This window comes from Idiotropiscis lumnitzeri, chromosome 20 (genome assembly GCF_059441095.1).
Source record: "Idiotropiscis lumnitzeri isolate Australia: NSW breed Sydney's pygmy pipehorse chromosome 20, RoL_Ilum_1.0, whole genome shotgun sequence".
Classification (NCBI taxonomy): domain Eukaryota; kingdom Metazoa; phylum Chordata; class Actinopteri; order Syngnathiformes; family Syngnathidae; genus Idiotropiscis; species Idiotropiscis lumnitzeri.
Genome location: NC_142410.1, coordinates 1,125,941 through 1,144,767, shown reverse-complemented (window position 1 = coordinate 1,144,767; position 18,827 = coordinate 1,125,941). Strand labels below are relative to the sequence as shown.

The 18,827-nt window shown below is 43.0% G+C and overlaps 1 protein-coding gene across 1 annotated transcript in view; it reads left to right on the top strand.

The window, feature by feature from the left end:
• The window catches only part of myo15b (myosin XVB), a 151,476-nt gene that overhangs the window by 122,484 nt on the left and 10,165 nt on the right, over positions 1-18,827 (top strand). Inside the window, exons 34-38 of the mRNA XM_088284636.1 lie at positions 535-629; positions 734-811; positions 2,678-2,774; positions 3,194-3,342; positions 14,191-14,321. Coding sequence (XP_088140762.1) covers positions 535-629; positions 734-811; positions 2,678-2,774; positions 3,194-3,342; positions 14,191-14,321 — 550 coding nt within the window. The remainder of the gene's footprint in view (positions 1-534; positions 630-733; positions 812-2,677; positions 2,775-3,193; positions 3,343-14,190; positions 14,322-18,827) is intronic.

The window sequence follows — 18,827 nt, the reverse complement described above, 5'->3', positions numbered from 1 at the left end:
TGAATCAAATAACTGTAATGTATATCTTATATTTTGAAATGACTTGACTGGAGTACAAGAGTCAGAGCAATAACGTGTCCGTCTCTTTTACTGTGTCTCTCTCTCTCTCTCTCTTTCTGCTGGGATGCCCCCACCAACCACGTACATACCATGACTTTACATCCGGGTCCCTTACAGTACGGGTGCCCCATTAGCTCAAATACACTACAATAACCTTAGTAGGAGAGTTGATCGACAAATTGTGAGGTTTGATATGGAGTCGTCTTTGGCACGTCAATCAACCAAAAGCATGAATGAAACATGTGACAGTCATATTATTAAGACATCTGAGAGCATTTTTAAATTGTGGAAAAACATACATTGTCTCCTTTAATGTAAACGTGATGACACGTCTTCAACTGTGATATTTTTGCTGCAAATGAAAGCGATTTATGTATTTTTTTCCAATTAAATTATGTTGATTACAGTAAATATACAGTATATAAAATGATCAAAGTAACAAAATATAACATCTGCAATTGTATTTTCCCCCAGAGTTGGCATGTGTTTGTCTGGATAACCTTCAGCGATCTCTCAGTTTTGGTGGTCGCCGTAACATGCCTTCACATATTGAGCTGGAGGCCAACCTGGCAAGTATTGATGTTTTTTTTTTTTTCTGTAAAACAAGAGGGTAAGTAAACTAGCATTTTTTGCAGCTGTAATTTTACATTTTTTTTCTTCTCTTTTTTTGCAGGCTGGTAAATCCTCACAGCTCATTTCCATCCAGCTGCCAGGACAGGCGAAATTGTCTATCAAGATACATAGCTTCAGTGTAGGTATTACTTTCTACCATCAGAGGATTATGTGTTTAGAGTAGTTATTTAACTAAGTTTGGACAAAAACTGTTTCGATCACACAGACTGCAAAGGAAAATAGGCAACTTTCAATTCCCTATATACATGCTAATTATGAGGATGGACACGTCTGACTCAAAATGCCATGCTAAGGACAAATGGAAATTTGGTCATATTTGGATACTTTTGATGATTTCCAGGAGTCATAATTTCGGTATTCATCAAATCACTTCCAAACCTGCTATACTAGGGTGATGTTATAACTTAAACGTTTTTGTTTTCTTCAAACGAGCAATGCAACTTTCCCCTGTTCATGCTGACAGCTATGAAAACTTGTATGTGCCTCGACAACTTTCTGGACTGGCAGTGTTCATCCTCAGGCATCTTGTTAGGATACCTCCTCAACTTCCTGGTGAGGTGTTTCAGACACGCTGGAGAGACTATGTCTTCCGGTTGGTCTGGGAACACGTCATAGTATATAGTTTATCAAATGCCAGTGAAATCTGGACACTTAGGTCGTGCTCATCTGAAGCAATCATCAAAAGTCAATCCAAAAATAGGCAGGCCCAAAAAGCTATGGTGGAAAAAGTGAGCAGGAAGTCCATTCATCCATCCATTTTCTGTACTGCTTCTCCTCACAAGGGTCGCAGGGGAGCAGGAAGTATGGAGTAAATATATGGGACGACCGGTCAGTTCAACCACAAACTGCCATAAAGGCTTGAGCTGTAACAAAGCATTTTCCAAATGCCGTCTTATAAACAGACTGTTACATGACTTTATCTTTTGTGCACACATGTGTCACTTCACGGACGCATTTTCCAAATGCCGTCTTATAAACAGACTGTCACGTGACTTTATCTTTTGTGCACACGTGTCACTTCACGGACGCATTACAGGGTTTACGCTCCCCGTTCGCCAATGACGAGTTGAAATGGGGTGTGGCGTGATAAATATTACCTATATTTGCCACTCAGTGAAGGGCCAAAATAATACGTCCATCAAATTTGCCCCGGCAAAACATGTGTCAAACGCCATGCCCACAAAGTATGCAAATAATCCCACAATTTTCTTCACCAATTCCGCATGTAATGTGGTTACAAAACTAACACTCATACAAATAAAGTTGTATTGACTGGTCAGCAAGATGGCCTAATAGTGCAGAGGTGCATGGTTTGATTCCGGCTCCAGCCTTCCTGTGTGGAGTAATCCAGATTTTGGTGAGGGACAATCTAGAAAGAGCTTCCTTTCTTATGATAATTACTGGTTCGTTCTGCAATGTGCAGTAATAAGTAAAGGGGGAGGAGATCTTGCACTGCAGTCAAGCAGTACTTTGGGTGCAGGCTGCAAATTACAGGTTGCGCGTGATCGTTTTTTGTGATCGGCAATGAAAGGCATTGTTCAACATATGTCAATCTCATTTGTATTTTCTCACAGAAGTTGGTCAATCACGATTGGTAGTCGCAGCATCACTATTTTTCACACTTACTTTTGTATAATTTATTTTACTTATATGTGCTTTTACAAACGTCTAACTAAACCATAGAGGGTTGCTATGAATATAAACTACTTTCTACTGCGGTTTTTCAACACACGTCTAACCTATTATCTAAAATGCTACGGTGTAGCATAAAACGGAAACTTGCTGCCAATCCAATACATGACTCAAGAACAATGGTGATTGCTCGTACGAATGAATGGGTGGATCAAAAGAATCCAGCCAGCTCACGGCCCAATTGCCAGCCATCCCCAAAATGGAGTTTGTTGGTGGGACACACTGAAATCCTTATTTATTTATTTATTTAATTTGTTTGATTGCTTGTTTGTTTGTGTTGTTTGTACTCAAGATGGCAACAGATGTGGTAAACGAACTCTGCAAAGAAATGAGTATCTTCAATCTCTCCGAAATGAAAGAATTCTCCATCTTCGCCAACCGCCAACAAGGTACAATTCAGCTCTACATGACATTTTACTTACATACTATCATTCATACTGCCTGTCAGTTACACAGATGCTCTACTTTGCATGTCCAGACTGTTGATAAAACACGCGTCTCAGGCATAACTGGCCTCAGCATAAAAGTCTCCAATACAGTGATGATTGGATTCAGAATCATGAGCAATTGTGGCAACTATCTCTGCAAAAAAGGGTTTGCAAAATGACAGACATGTTTTCCAATCTTGCTTCACCTTTACAGACTTGTATTTCATTTAATAAGAATCACAATACTTGAATTATCCCAGGGGAAACTGTTTATGTCATGGTGATACAGTTGGTGAAACGTGTGGAGGATTTTTTTTTTGTTTGGGTCTTTGGAGATGTCACTTTTTTTGATGAGACAAATGTGGACCTCTTACTTTCAGATGGAACTGTGCGCCCTCTTCATTCTAATGAGTACTTGATGGACTTTTTACTGGATGATGGCTGCATATTCTTGTCATTTCGAAGAGTGACGTGGCAAATCCCTCTGTGTTTCAACAATGATTTATATGTGGACTTTCACTATCAGCAGGCAAGTTACCAATTTCTGTCTCCCTCCCTATACAGTATATAAGTTGCAAGAAATGGTTAAGAACAGTGAAGCATGGTGGTAGCAACATAATACTTTGGGGCTGTTTTTCTTTAACTCAGTGATTCTCAAATAGTGGGACGCGCCCCCCCCAGGGCAATGCTGAGGGGGGCGCGTGGGACCCTGGGGAACATGTTTTTTTTTGCATAGTTTTGGGAGGCGATCTCAGACAACGCAAGTTTGATTCGTCAAAGCTGTTTGTGCCCCTAGTTCACGCAGTACTGGTTTGAAAAAAAGTATCGCCCTGTCACGCAGTACTGATTAAAAAAAAGCGTCGCCCTGTCGCTCGTTGACCCGGAAGTGATTTCTTTCGCCGCTACTTAAATGCACTGCGCCAAGCTATCTTGCGCCGCAGCAGAACGGTCTATATTTGAATTATATGTAAGTCCACGCACAGCAGAAGCAACAAGCTACGTGATGGCAAATAAATGACTCCGCGAACAAGTAGCATGCTAAACGAGGAGGCGAACAAGGAGGCGCTAAGCGGACTAATCGCTAAAATGAATTGCTTCGATGTATGCTCGACTTTTAACAGAAGTCTGACTCGAACCAGCAGCTATGAACAGAAATGTTGTATTGCAACCATTACGTATCTAAATATAAAATAAGACGACGGCTACATAGCAATTTAGCAGACGCTCTCAGTCTGGAAGACGTAAATGGCTGACGTCATCACAACGAAGAGGTTCGACGTCAAACGTATTGTAAACAAAAAAAACGTATAGTAAGCATATTAAAACTGTTGCTTTGTTATTTATATAGAATTTTGGTTTAAAATCCCCCTGGCTCTTTTTGTCTTTTCTATATTATGTACGTATTAATAACTGTTTGGTTTGTTCATGTTAATTACATAAAAAAAAACAAAAAAAAACTAATAGTTAATATTTATCATCTCATCAATATTTGCACAACAGTACTGAGTTTCAAGATCCTCACAATAGTCGTTCTCAAAATGATGTTTTTTTTATCAATTTAGCTTTGTTAAGGGATATTTTAATGACAATCTAACATTACTATACAAATAACATGTACATTAGTACGAAATGTAAAAAAAAAATGGTGGTGGGGGCGCGAATTGTTTTCTTCTTGGTAGGGGGCGCGTGACAGGAAATAATTGAGAACCACTGCTTTAGCTGGATTTTGGACGTCAGACAAGTTGGAAAGAATGATGAAAACATGTTAGGAACAGCCAACAAGAAAATCTCAAACAGTTGGGGTGTTTGAGTGCAACTTTAAATCAAAAAGTGGCAAGTGTTTGTGGTCTGTGTGTGCGTTTGTGCCTGCGTATGTGAGTGTGACTTCAATTTAACAATGCCACATTCTGGTTACTAGAGTGCACGCTTGTGCACCCAGATTATATCAGTTAGTATTTGCTCATGCCTTTGGCACTGGAAGAAGTGTGTGTAAATATCCCGCGGACACAACAGTTAATACACAATTTATGCAGAATATCCATGTTAGACCTCAATAACATAGACAGCGAAACATTTACGCTGTGTAAATTTTCCGTGACAGGCAACTTACCTTGTGATTTGTGAGAACAGTCACGTACTAGCACAAATTCTGCGCCAGATTCAGTGTCACCTCTTACCGTGGTGCAGTGCTTTTCAAATGATGATTTAAAAAAAATAAATTTAAAAAACATCTGCCTGTCGCTCGTTGTCCGGAAGTAATTTCTTTTGAATGTTACAAGGTACCATTCTTGTGCCAGTTTAAGTGGAGGTGCTATTTCAGCATGGCCATTGGAAAAGATCCTTTCCATGAATTCACATATTGTTCCTGTATTTCTGGTTTCCTGTTTTAGTTGCATTTCAGGGATGAGAACCTACTGACGACCTATTCCCTATTGTTTGGCAGTTGCTGGTGAGGATTTCTAAATGGAAATGGGGCGACCCAGTTGTTATCTTTATCGCCGTACATAGCACTGCCCATGATTTTTAGGAACAGTTTATCCTGAATTGAGAGAGCTGGCTTATTGTCATTTTCTGTACGGTTAAAAACTGCTTGTCCTAGCATCTGTATTTGAACACCTCATCCCGACAGCTCAGCGTCGGAACATTGCTTCCCCTCGCGGACTGTCACGGCCGCTCACTGCTCTCGTCTCGTCTCGTCTCGCTCTCGCTCTCGCTCATGTGCCCGCTCTCGACCCCCCGTATTTGTCACGGTCCTTGGTCCCCGTTATTTTGTTCAGTCTAGTCACGTTTAGTTTGTCTGTGTTATGTTTGCACCTGGCCTCATTTTGGGTCCACCCCCTCCTCGCCGTACGGCGATCGTGACAACGCCTCCTCCTCGCCCACCGGCGATCCAACCCTGACAGAATGTTCCGACCAACTACGGACCCAGCGGGAAGCTCTCGGCGACGTCATCGTCGTCGCCGATCAGACAACCGCCCTCATCAGCCTGCCGTCCAATCCCGCGTCCATCACGTTGGTGCAATTTTTCGTTCCCCGTCTGTTTCCTTCCCTGCGTTTCGTGATAATGTTAAGGATTACCCACCTGTCATACCTCCCCATCTCATTATAGATTCAGATTACGAAGAAGATTTTGAACACAATGCTATTACACCCCCTCACATTTTTGTAGACTCAGATCATGAGGATGATTTTGAATACATTTACGACCTGTTGTATGCTCAGCACGACACAGATGCAGTTAGTACCAGTCACTTTCCTCCCCCCGAACAATTTCCGTTACCATTTGCTTTTGACCGTTTTGAGACCACCTCCCACGTTACCTCGTGTCGTTCACCTCGCCCCAAATCACGAAAGTCACGGTCACGTCGCACACCTCGTCCCCCATCGGTTTCAGCACCTGGTCACGTCCCCCTTGCGTCTCATAGCTCACGTTCACCAGCACCCCTAGTCTCGGTCCCTCGCGTCTCCCATTCCTGTCAGGGTCGCCTTTCGGCGAGGAGGAAGGTGGACCCAAAAGGCGAGGAGGCAGGGAATGGATGTCGTTCAGGGGGTTTATTAAAGGGGTTCAACAAAGGAAGACAACCGGGACGGGAGCAAAATAACAACGGTACCAAACGTGACGAACAGAAAAAGGGGGGCGAGGAACAAAACCGAGGCAAAAAGGCTGAGGAAGGCAAACGGGAACGAGGAGGAGAACAAAAGCAAGAACATGAATGTGAGCGAAACGTGGTCGTGGCAGTCCGTAACTTGCGGCAATGACCCGACACAGAGTGGTGGGTCTGGGAGGCTTAAATAGTCCGAGTAATTAGGGGAGCAGATGGGAATCAGGTGCGTGATGAGGGTAACGGGGAACAGGCTGGTGAGGACGAGTGCTGAGGGGAGGCGCTATCACAGCTGACCAAAACAATAACAGAAAACACATGGCGGGAAGGAGGGGACGAAAACAATAACAAAAACCGCATGCACATGAAAACAATAACAAAGCCCCTGTCATGCCCGACGCGGATCATGACAATTCCCCTGATTCCCTATGGCGGCAGGCTGATAGGGATCAGGTTCCCCGTCTCGGCTGCGCCCGGCCCGCCTGCTGCGCCCGGCCTGTCGCCGCTCCACGTTCCTGTATCGGCGGGGCTCGACGACCAGCCGCCGCTCCACGTTCCTGTCTCGGGTGCGCCCGGACGTCCGCCTGAATGGCCACGGGTGGACTTACTTATCTGGCCTCCCGGACGTCCGCCCGAATGGCCCCGACGGGACTTGCTGGTCTGGCCTCCCGGACATCCTCCAGACCGGTCTAGTTCGCGGGCCTTGGTTCCGCCTCCCGGTCGTCCGCCCGAATGGCCCCGACGGGACTTGCTGGTCTGGCCTCCCGGGCATCCGCCAGACCGGCCTCGATCACGGGTCGTTGACCCACCTCCCTACCCCTTTCCGCCCACCCTCGTTCTTGGACTTTGTTTTCGCCTTGTTTTGGGGACGTCTGAAATCCGTCCCTTAAGGGGGGGGTACTGTCATGACCCGTGTCGGTCATGTCAGGTGTTTTTGTTATTGTTTTTGTCACGTTCCTTCCCCCACGCCATGTGTGTTTGTTTTTGTCAGCTGAGTGGGGCGTTTCCCCTCAGCACTCATTCCTCACCAGCCACGCACCTGTTCCCCGTTACTGTCACACACCTGATCCCCATCTGCTCACTTAAGGACTGGACTATTTGAACACCTCATCCCGACAGCTCAGCGTCGGAACATTGCTTCCCCTCGCGGACTGTCACGGCCGCTCACTGCTCTCGTCTCGTCTCGTCTCGTCTCGCTCTCGCTCATGCGCCCGCTCTCGGCCCCCCGTATTTGTCACGGTCCTTGGTCCCCGTTATTTTGTTCAGTCTAGTCACGTTTAGTTTGTTTGTGTTATGTTTGCACCTGGCCTCGTTTGTTTGTTTCTCCCAGTACCTTGTTTGTCCATTTTAGTTCACTCATTAAAATCCTCTTAAGTTACCCCTTGCCTAGCTTCCCCGCTTCCTCGCATTTTGGGTCCACCCCCTCCTCGCCGTACGGCGATCGTGACAACGCCTCCTCCTCGCCCCCCGGCGATCCAACCCTGACAGTACTTTGCTCTAGACTGAAGGTCCGGCTGGTGTATCTCTGCGCTAGGGGTTGGGATTTCACTCCTATTGTTGGGAATAGTTTGACATTCAATAAGCGGTGGTAGAGGGACAACTACCGACCCATGTAGTGACTCAATTTGAAAATCTGCCATTTTCCCAACATTTCAACTATACCAGAGCATGTTTTAAGGCTGTAGGAAACTGGTGTATTTTTAATGTTGTAGAGCTCAAAAAGCTCAGGTCTTGCTCGGAAACGGTTGCTCTGATCATCTAATATCACACAAACTTTGATTACCCTGTCCTTGTGACCTTTAGGGTACATGTGTGCGAGGCATATTTTCGAACATGAACGACCCCACTGACCTGGACTACACATGTCTGTACGGCTTGTTGTATCATCGTTTAATTCACAGTCCTTGGCAAAATGAGTGTCTGAAGAGCAGCATTTAAAACAAATTCCTTTCTCTTTGCGGAAGGCCTTTTGTTCATCAAGTGGTTTGTTCCTGAATGTTCTGCAATTTTCAAGTCGGTGTGTGGCGTGTTATGCAGTGGGCAGTTCGTATCAAAGTCCTTGTTAACAGGAGAAACATGGGTATTGTGCACAGCGATCGATTTACTGGAGTTGAAGTTCTTTGCATAGGATTTTTCTGGTTTTGATGATGATTGGCTGTTCTGATAGTTGAAATTAAGATCGTTGCGCTTCTTTGCCTCTTTGCATATGTATTCTCAGAAATATTTGAAAGGTAGGAAACAGCCTTGGTTTTCGTCTTTATACTGAGAGCCGTGTGACATCCGCTTGTCTTGAAGTCCATATGGGAGTTTGTCAACGATTGGACCAATCCCGCGAGAGGTGTCCACAAATAGTAGGCCAGGGAGATATCCATCTTCCTTTTTCTGGTTCTAGCTCCGCGCGAGTGGCTGCCTGTTTCAGCAGATCCAGCTCACAGTTGAGCCTTTTTTGTGTGTTTTTCCCTTTATCCTGTTTTGTTTATTTCACTTCATTGCAGCAATGGACATCCAACTTGTGGTGGTTTTATTGCTGCTGGGGGCTGTTTTTTGCGTGACCGTGTCTGGAGACGAAACTCGGAGCTCCGGATCGATCGTGTACAAGAGAGATCAGCTGTTAGCCCTCTGTGCTAAACCTGCGCCGGCTCCCGGAGCAAGACCCGATATCCCCCGCGAGCTGAGGAGGAAAAGACGGGGATGTCGTGCGGGGGCTAAACGCCAGGCAAGGAGGACACGATACCACCCCGTCCTCCCTTCTGTTATTATGAGGAATGTTAGATTCCTTCCCAATAAAATGGATGAGCTAACATTGCTAACCCGGCACTTGAGGAATTTCCGGGAGGCTAGCTTGCTGATGTTCACGTGGCTAACAGAGCTAATGCCGGACGCCGTCGTGGAATTGGACGGCTTCCAAATCCTACGTGCGGACATGACACTGGAGAGCGGTAAGAGGAAAGGAGGAGGGCTGGCTGTGTTTGTTAATGATAGATGGTGTAACCCGGGGCAAATCACTATTAAGGATCAACTTTGCAGTCGGGACATTGAGCTGATAGCTGTTAGCATCCGTCCATACTATTTACTGCGAGAGTTCAGTCATGTGATCGCGGTGGCGGCGTACGTGCCGCCCTCTGCTAACAGTGAGACAGCCTGTGAAGTACTGACTGCAGCTGTGAGCAGGCTACAAACACAGCACCCAAATGCCCTGCTCCTTATCTCTGGTGACTTCAATCATGATTCTCCTTCCTCCCCTCTGCCTTCATTCACACAACATGTAACCTGCCACACCAGAGACAATAAAATATTGGACCTTTTCTATGCCAAAACCAAGGAGGCGTACACATCACTGCCCCACCCCCCGCTGGGCAAAGCTGACCACAACTTGGATGCTCTCCTGCCTGTGTACAAACCTCTGGTCCGCAGGCAGCCAGCTGTGACACGCACAGTTCAGAGATGGTCTGGAGAAGTCGAGGAGGCCTTAAAGGACTGTTTCAACACAACTGTGTGGGAGGTATTCAGCGAAGCCTACGGGGAGGACATTAATGATCTAACAGACACAATTACAGACTATATTAATTTCTGCATGGAGAACACCATTCCCACCAGGACAGTGAGATGTTTCTCCAACAACAAACGCTGGATCACAATGGACAATAAAGCTCTCCTGAAGGAGAAAAAGAGGGCTTTTGTGTCAGGCGACAAGGAGGAGCTGAAGAGAGTGCAACGTCAGCTGAGAAGGAGGATCAGAGAGGGGAAAAAGTCCTACAGGATGCGGATGGAAGAACAACTGCAGCGGAATAATGCCAGGGATGTCTGGAGGGGCCTGAAGACCATCTCAGGGCACGGAAACCAGGTAAGACCTAGAAGGGGGAGGACCTTCAGTGGGCAAATGAGTTGAACCTATTTTTCAATAGGTTTGATCAAATGCCTCCCCCCGCTCAGTCTCCCCTGCTGCAGCCCCACCAACCCCTCCTGCCGCTGCGAACGAGACCCTCTCTCCCCCTCTCTTTTCTCCCCTCTCTCTCTCTCTCTTCACAGGCTTCAGTTCCCAGCCACATCAGACAACCACCACTTCCTCCTGCTCAGCCTTGTTCCTCACAGCATCTCAGGTGAAGAACAGGCTGAGGAAGATGAAGGTGAGGAAGGCAGCGGGTCCAGATGGGATTAGCTCACACCTCCTCAAATCATGCTCAGACCAGCTGTGTGTAATCGTCCAGCACATGTCCCCTCCGGTTCACCCTCTACACCTCGGACTACAAATACAATTCCTCCACCTGTCACCTGCAGAAGTTCTCTCATGACTCTGCGATTGTCGGCCTCATCACTGACGGAGACGATCGGAAGTACAGAGTGGTTACTCAGAGTTTTGTGGACTGGTGTCAGCAGAACCGCCTCCAAATATACACTGGGAAATCCAAAGAGCTGGTGGTGGATTTCTGTCAGGTTTAAAACGGCCCTGACGCCTTTTTTACACTGGGAATTATTTAAATAATGATGGCTGAATGTCCAAAGTTAATCAAGCAAAGTTTTATTTGACAATTCGCGAATTGGTGAGAGAGAGAGAGCGACGGAAGGCCGAACAGGCATGTTCGGCCTCCCACACCCCCTTCCTCTGACTCCCCTCCGGACTTAAAGAGCCAAAGAGGGGGCTGTCTTCTAGAATTCTAGCAGGCAGGCAGTAAACAACCAATCACAGTGGTCAGTTTAAAACTTCAGCTCAAAGATTTAGAAACTTGACTCCGAATGTGTGTGTGTGCGTGTTCAAGCTGTGCTCATGTGCGCTAAAGCTATAAATGAGTGTCTATGTGTATACAATTATTAGTGATACAAATAGTGTACAAAACATGATTATGAATACACAAAATCGGTGACATATCCTAACAATTTCTGCAAGCGTCTGCACTCTCCACTTGCAACAGTGAATATCCAGGGAACAGACGTTGAGAGGGTGTCAACTTACAAGTACCTGGGTGTTCATCTCAACAATAAACTGGACTGGAGCGACACTGCAGATGCTCTCTATAGGAAGGGTCAGAGCATACTCTTCCTACTCAGGAGGCTGAGGTCCTTTGGCGTTCGGGGGACACTCCTCAGGAACTTCTATGACTCTGTGGTTTCACCGGTTATTTTCTATGGAGTGGTCTCCTGGGCAGGAGGCATCTCGGGCCGGGACAAAAAGAGACTGGACTAACTAGTGAGTAGGGCCAGCTCTGTCCTGGGCTGCTCCCTGGACTCTGTGGACTCAGTGGGGGGCAGGAGGATGATGGCGAAACTGTCATCCATGCTGGACAACCCGGCCCACCCACTCAATGACACTCTTAGAACACTCCACACCTCCTTCAGTGATAGACTGTTACACCCTCGCTGTACAAAAGAGAGATTTCGCCGCTCCTTCCTGCCGGCTGCTGTCAGACTTCTTAACAAGGACATTAGGTCAGGCCTACAAACGGGCGGGCATTAGTGCAATTGTACAGTCCTAGGATGCAGTACACTCTACTACTGTGCTTTATCCAATGCTGTACTTAAATATTGATCAATGCTGCATTTTGTTTACCATTACAGTATTCTTATCATTACAGTACTTTTATCACTGCAGTATTTTCTATCATTGCAGTACTTCTACTATTACAGTAATTTTATCATTGGAGTATTTTCTACCATTGCAGTATTTTTCTATCATTTCAGTACTCTTACCATTTCAGTACTTTCATTATTACAGTACTTTTATCATTGCAGTATTTTCTATCATTGCAGTATTTTTTTACCATTGCAGTACTTTTACCACTACAGTAATTTTATCATTGCAGTATTTTCTATCATTGCTGTATTTTCTTTATCATTTCAGTCTCTTACCATTTCAGTACTTTTATCATTGCAGTATTTTTATCATTGCAGTATTTTCTATCATTCAGTAATTTTATCATTGCAGCGTTTTTATTTATTTCCCCTCTGTACCATGGACAGACATTAGGAGTGTTTCCTTACATTTGTATATGTTGCAGGATGTAAGTGTGTATATACAAGGGGATCTGTGTATATACGTATATACTGTGTATATTCGCATGCTTTTTCTTAATGTCTGCTGCTAATGTTATACATTAACGTCTACATTACGCCGCCGCCTCTATGTGATTTATATCTTAGCTGCTGTAACACTGCAAATTTCCCCATTGTAGGACTATTCAAGGACATCTTTATCTTTTCCTTGGCGCCTTGAATCTCTTGTTGCAGGTCTCCTAGATCAGCTTCCTCAAGCTTCAGCTTTGGCATCGTCAGCTTCTCTGTGCAATGTTAACAATTACAATTCTGAGGCGATTTCTACTTTTACCAATTTCAACTGTGCTTCTTTGGTTGCATACGAAGCTCTCACCTTAGCAGCCTCTGCTTTAGCTCGAGCATGGGAAGCGCTTACTGCTGATACAGATGAGTGTCAGGTGCTAGAACTGCAAGATTACTTGTTACTGGATGCCATTTTGACCATGAAGAATCATCCAATAATGCCTTTTCACTCTAGTGTTTTCAATTGAGAAACTAAACCACAAAGACCCTGGAGTTCATCTAGAGAGCGTTTAATTCTCTTCAGAAGAATGTGGTAAAAACTGTAATTACAAAAAATAAAGTCACTCTCTACACCTGCAGAAGAGCCATTGCAAACACACATCGTACATCGAGTTCGTTTTTATTACAATTCAATGAAAATATGCATCAATATATAAGTAAGGTTTTATGAAACAAGATTTACGGCATTCCTGCCGGATAATTCGAAGTGGATGCATTAGATTCCGATTCCATCGTGACCGCGGATATTATCTTTTCTTTCCACGACGCAAACAACACGGAAGTATCGCGCCGAAAACCGGAAATGACATAATCGGAAACCGAATGTACATCTAGAAATAATACTTTCTTTTCAACGTAAAGAAATTGTTAAATGACCATCCAACATGACTTGTAATGACTTTTAACAACATTAATGTTTTTTAACAGTATTAATAATGACCATGAATAATTTTCATAGAAATAGCCTGAAGAGCGGCACTATATATATATATATATATATATATATAATTAAAGCATTATCTCAGGTGATTAATCCAAAATTTTTTAACTCAGTTAAATATTTTAACTCAATTAACTCAGCTTGATTTACTTAAAAATATCCATACTTTGCAAATATTGTGCCATATTCGCTGTACATCTTTAGCAAGTCTCAGAACAAAACACCGTGTTCAAGTTCCCACTGGGCCTTGCAACACTGCTGGAGTTTGGTACTTGTGGGCAGTTTTGAGAAATGTTTCGAAGAAAAATGCCTGTCAAGATGTCTCCATTTAGATCGTATTCAACAATCAAAGAAAACTATTAGAACAGCCTTTGAATTAAATATACTTCATATTTGGTTATTTTGCATGAATTACGAGATATTATTCAAGTAAATATCTGTTACAAGCTTTGGAAAAAAATAGTAGTTGAAAAATGCGATTAATCATAATTAATCATGGAATTTTTTGTGATTAATTAGTTAAAAAAATTAATCACTTGACAGCACTAATATATATATATATATATATATATATATATATGTGTGTGTGCGTGTGGGTCTGGGTGTGTGTCGGCGTGTGTGTGTATGTATGTATATATGTATGTATGTATGAGAGAGATGCAATTCTTGGTTGAACTCCCTTTATCATTGTTAATATTGACTGATGATGTGAAATGAAGAATAACTCACTCACTCTCTCTCTCACTCTTTCACTCGCTCTCTCTCTCTCTCTCTCACTTTGTAGCTCAAGGGTGACTACTTGCACAGGCCTCTTCTGCTTAGTCCTACAAATGTGTCCTCATCAGTTCAGCAGATTGCCGCAGAGCTGTCAGTCCTGCAGCACCTGTCTGAGGGAACGAAAACACAGCTCTCAATGTGAGTGATTATCCATGGTATTTGATGTACTATATCAGGGATGGGAAACTGGCCCTTTGATTAATTTCAGGCTTTAACTAAGTATTTTAATTACTTCAAAAAATAAAAGTTTTTTTAATGTTTATTTTTTTTTGCAAAACCAACCCCCTTCGAAAAATGTTCATAAACATTGAAATGGCAAAATGAATCCCGGAAAAATACAAAATGTATAAATATTCAACATAAAAGTAATTTTTGAATCCCCTATTGCTGAAGTGCTCGTTCACCAGTACCTCAAGTTCCGGATATATTTTGCCCTGTGACCCCTTTTGTAATTCAAAAAATGTTTATAAATGGAGGTAACTTTTCCCAGTGAAATAAATGCAAATGCAATGAATGTGTTCCAACCGCCAAATTATATTTAGATTTTATGTTAAATATTTTTTTCAAATTTCAATAGGTTTGTGGGTGAAAAAAAGTCAGTACAATATAAAGAGAAGTGAAAATATACTTTATTATGAAGAAATAACGCACTAAACGAACGTAAGTGGTTATCGTGCTTTAAGTGAGGAGGGGTGGACAACAACTCAATTGAAAAATGTGTTTCCTTCCCAAATAACAATCTTATTCAGATTGTTTTATATTGTTTATTTTCTAATTATAGTTTCTTCACAAAAAAAAAAAAGATTCCTGAAAACTCTAGTTTTTGCCATGTTAATTAGAAACCTGGGCGACTGCTTTTAGAACTGTAATTGGATGAAGGGTGTGTGTTGGTGGAACTTCCCACTGCACACATAAAAAGCTTTCCATTTGCTCCTACGAAGGAGACATTGAATTTTATGTGTTATTTTTCTATTTTACAATATAAGAGACTCTACAGTACAATAAATTCTGTATATATCATATATACTGTGGAATCTTTATGCCACGCTAATCAGAAATCTAGGCAGCTTGCCGTGAGAATTGCGATTGAAAAAAGTATGTGTGTAAGTGGAGCTTCCCTCTCCACAAACAACAGCTTTCTATTTGCTGCCACGGAGGAGGCATCGAGTTCTACAAATGTGAGTCTTTTGGGGATATCTCTTCTTCCCTGAATATAATGCACAACACCATAGCTCCTTTGTCACTGATACATTTAATGACTCAGTCTTTACAGACGTCATCAATATAAATTTAATGACTCTGTCTTTACAGACGGCATTAATTCCACAGTCAAACTGTTACAAATACAGTACAATAAAACAATGTGAAAATATACCTAATTTAGCACTAATGTCCAATTAATACAAATAAATACCTGGCTGGCTGGACATATCCAAAAGAAAATGAGTGTGTCCAAATCGCCGACAGCTTGGATACAAAAATCACCACAAAATTAACCAGAAAATCACTTCTGTACACCTTCGGCGGTGCCACTATCATTCCAAATGATGTGATGGTCATGTCATTATCCACACCGTTTATCCTGTACAGGGTCACGGGAGGGTGCTGGAGCCTATCCCAGCTGACTACGGGCGCACTACACCCTGAACTGGTCGCCAGCCACTCACAGGGTAGACATAGACACTGTCACTGAGTGGAAACCGAAACCACGCTGCCCGCACACAAATCAGACGAATGTACCACTACACCATCAGTGATTGATGTAATGGTCGGCACTTTAAATCGCACGCAAGAAACCTTAGTGTCAAAGATAAACATTCCTCACTTCTTTTGTACATTGTGAGAATGGTTACTAATCAAGTATGTAAACATTCATCGAAAATTGGTATAATATTGATTTAAACTGCTTAAAATATGCTTCGATGTAAAAAATACAAGTAACGATTTGCAACGCCATGAGCCGCTCTCTAATGTCTCTGCTGCAAAAAAATTACATACGCACAATGCCTTGACAAAAATGCACTTACACATTAGTGGGTCCTCTGTAATGCAAAACAGAAACATTGTGGGTAGTGTAGTTTAAGGGCTAAACCGTGTTAGCATTAGCAACAAAGTCCGAAAGTGGCCGTATTTAACCAAATGACTTAATACAAAGTAAACCGCCCTTTTTTATTGCTGCACAGCGATGATAAAAGAGCACTTTGAAAATGAAGCAGGTTGCGGCTAATGCCCGATTTAATTTCTGACAGTTGTCTGTAGAAGCTAGCTGTATTTAGCACACATATGCGTCTGACCGGCACACACAATGTCCTGTTGTGGTACACTAACATATTGTAGTGTCTACTCTCGTTTATTAAAACCAAAACACAGTTTTTGTATACCTGTTTTCATCGAACAGAATAGCACAGGATGCTATTACGGTCGCTCGACAACCACGTACCATGTGTTACCTTTATAAACTCAGAAATCTTAGCACTCAAAGGAACAGAACATGACGACCCAGATGTCACAAACCATTAATGGCAACACCTAACAATACAACAACACCTACCTAGGTTGTTAGAATATACCAAGGCACGTGACAAATAAAATTTGGGGTGGGAGTTTGGCTTTTCAGGTACATATCGCATTTTGTATGTGTGATGATATAATTCATACTAGTGAAGCAAAACATAGCGTTTTGTATTAAGGTTTAATAAAAACCAAATAATATTTCAAGTGTTTATATTTTCTTTACCACAGTATATTACCCTAAATTTGTTCATATGATTTCAGTCCCGTCAACATTTAAAAAATCGATTGATGTCCAAGTAAAGTGAAATATGTTTATTTAGTTTTTAAGTATTTATTTTTAGTATTTATAGGTAGTTTCATAGAATTAGTGCAACTCAGCATTGTAAATACTATTACACATCATTCCTCCGGGTACTCCGGTTTCCTCCCACATTCCAAAAACATGCATGGCAGGCCGATTGAACACTCTAAATTGCCCCTAGGTATGAGTGTGAGCGTTGTTGGAAATTATCTTTATATCAATGTTAGAATTTAACTTTAACCCAATGTAAACTCAAATTAGTAATCTGACTCCAATTTGCGACCTTACCCAACTCTCACTCATCCAACAATATGCGCGCTCGTTCTGCAATAGAAAGGTATCAGGAAGCCGGCATTTTCACACACGAAGTGGATTTATTCCCAATACAGATTTCCTACATGGCACCTAGATCTCGGATCCCTCTCAATACAAGTCTACACCTCTCTTGCCACCAGCGAATGTGTTCTACCTCCGAGTTGCCCAGTCCTGATTCATACTATACAACATGCAAAATGGCACAGACAAAGGCATCCTGGCATGATTCTATTGGCTATGTGTATTGCAGTTAACTTTAGCTCGCTCTCATTGGTCTTTCTCCTCCCGCCGAATCCCGTGGCTCCTCCTGCGTGCGATCCCCCGATGGCCGCTCCTTCCCGGAGTCATCTCGTCTCGCTCAGCGCCTTCTGCTTCTAAAACATTCCATTCTTGCACAACCCCCGCAACCAGTTTCGCGCCACCAGTCACACTCTCAGCATTTTACAATATCACATTTTCATACATTGGATGCACCAACATCTAATGAACTATGTTAAGCTCAAACTCTTATATTCCTTTAATAGTCAAAAGTATGAAATCCTTTAAGTGTAACTGAAGTTTAGACCATGCTAATGACCAGACACTCAGGAGAGGAATGCAGGAAGATTAGATCACAGCTGCACCACAGGAGGTGTGAACGAGACCCCTCTGAAACAATGGACTTCCATGCCAGGATCACAAAAGTGGCTCCGAGCAGTCTAACCTTTGTTCAGTTTTAAATTGACTGCCATTTACATTATCCTTTAGCGTGGATGGTTGTTCGTCTCTGTGTGCCCTGCAATTGGCTGGCAACCAGTTTAGGGTGTCCCCCGCCTACTCCCCGAAGATAACTGGGATAGGCTCCAGCATCCCCCGCGACCCTAGTGAGGAGAAGCAGTACAGAAGATGGATGGATGGATGGATATTACACATCAATGCAAATTGCTTTTGTGGATGGCTGAAGCCCCACACGAGCGCAGCGAGACAATCATGGCAGCGATTTAAAAAACATTGAATCGAATCAATTTTGGGAACTGAAAATCGAAAACCAAATCGAATCGGGGCTTCAGTGAATCGTTACATCCTGAACATCCATCCATAAATGCACCAATTTAATGCAGTTCCAAGCAGAACTCTGTGAAAAGTGGACTCAAATCACAGCACTTAAGTGCAGTGTTAAACGTGCTACTGAGCAGACCCACTGACCAGATGGTAGAGGGCCTACGATCGAAAGGCACCCCCATCACTGTCCTCAACAGGCTATTTTTCAATCGCAAAAGAACAACTGAGTTTGATGAATTAATTGAGAGAAGATATCAATTCTTTTACCAGCTTCTTGTCTAATTTTTATACATCAATAATGCGATGCTCATAAAGCCTCATTAGTCACCAACAGAATGTCTTGCGGTGTGGTTTTTAGTTTAGCTGTCAGTTGCTGTGTTAGCTTTGGGCCATGCCAATGTGAAGTTTAAATGAATACATTAAATATTCCCAGAAGTTATTCTTTGGGGTTGCATAGTACCAACTCCGAAATA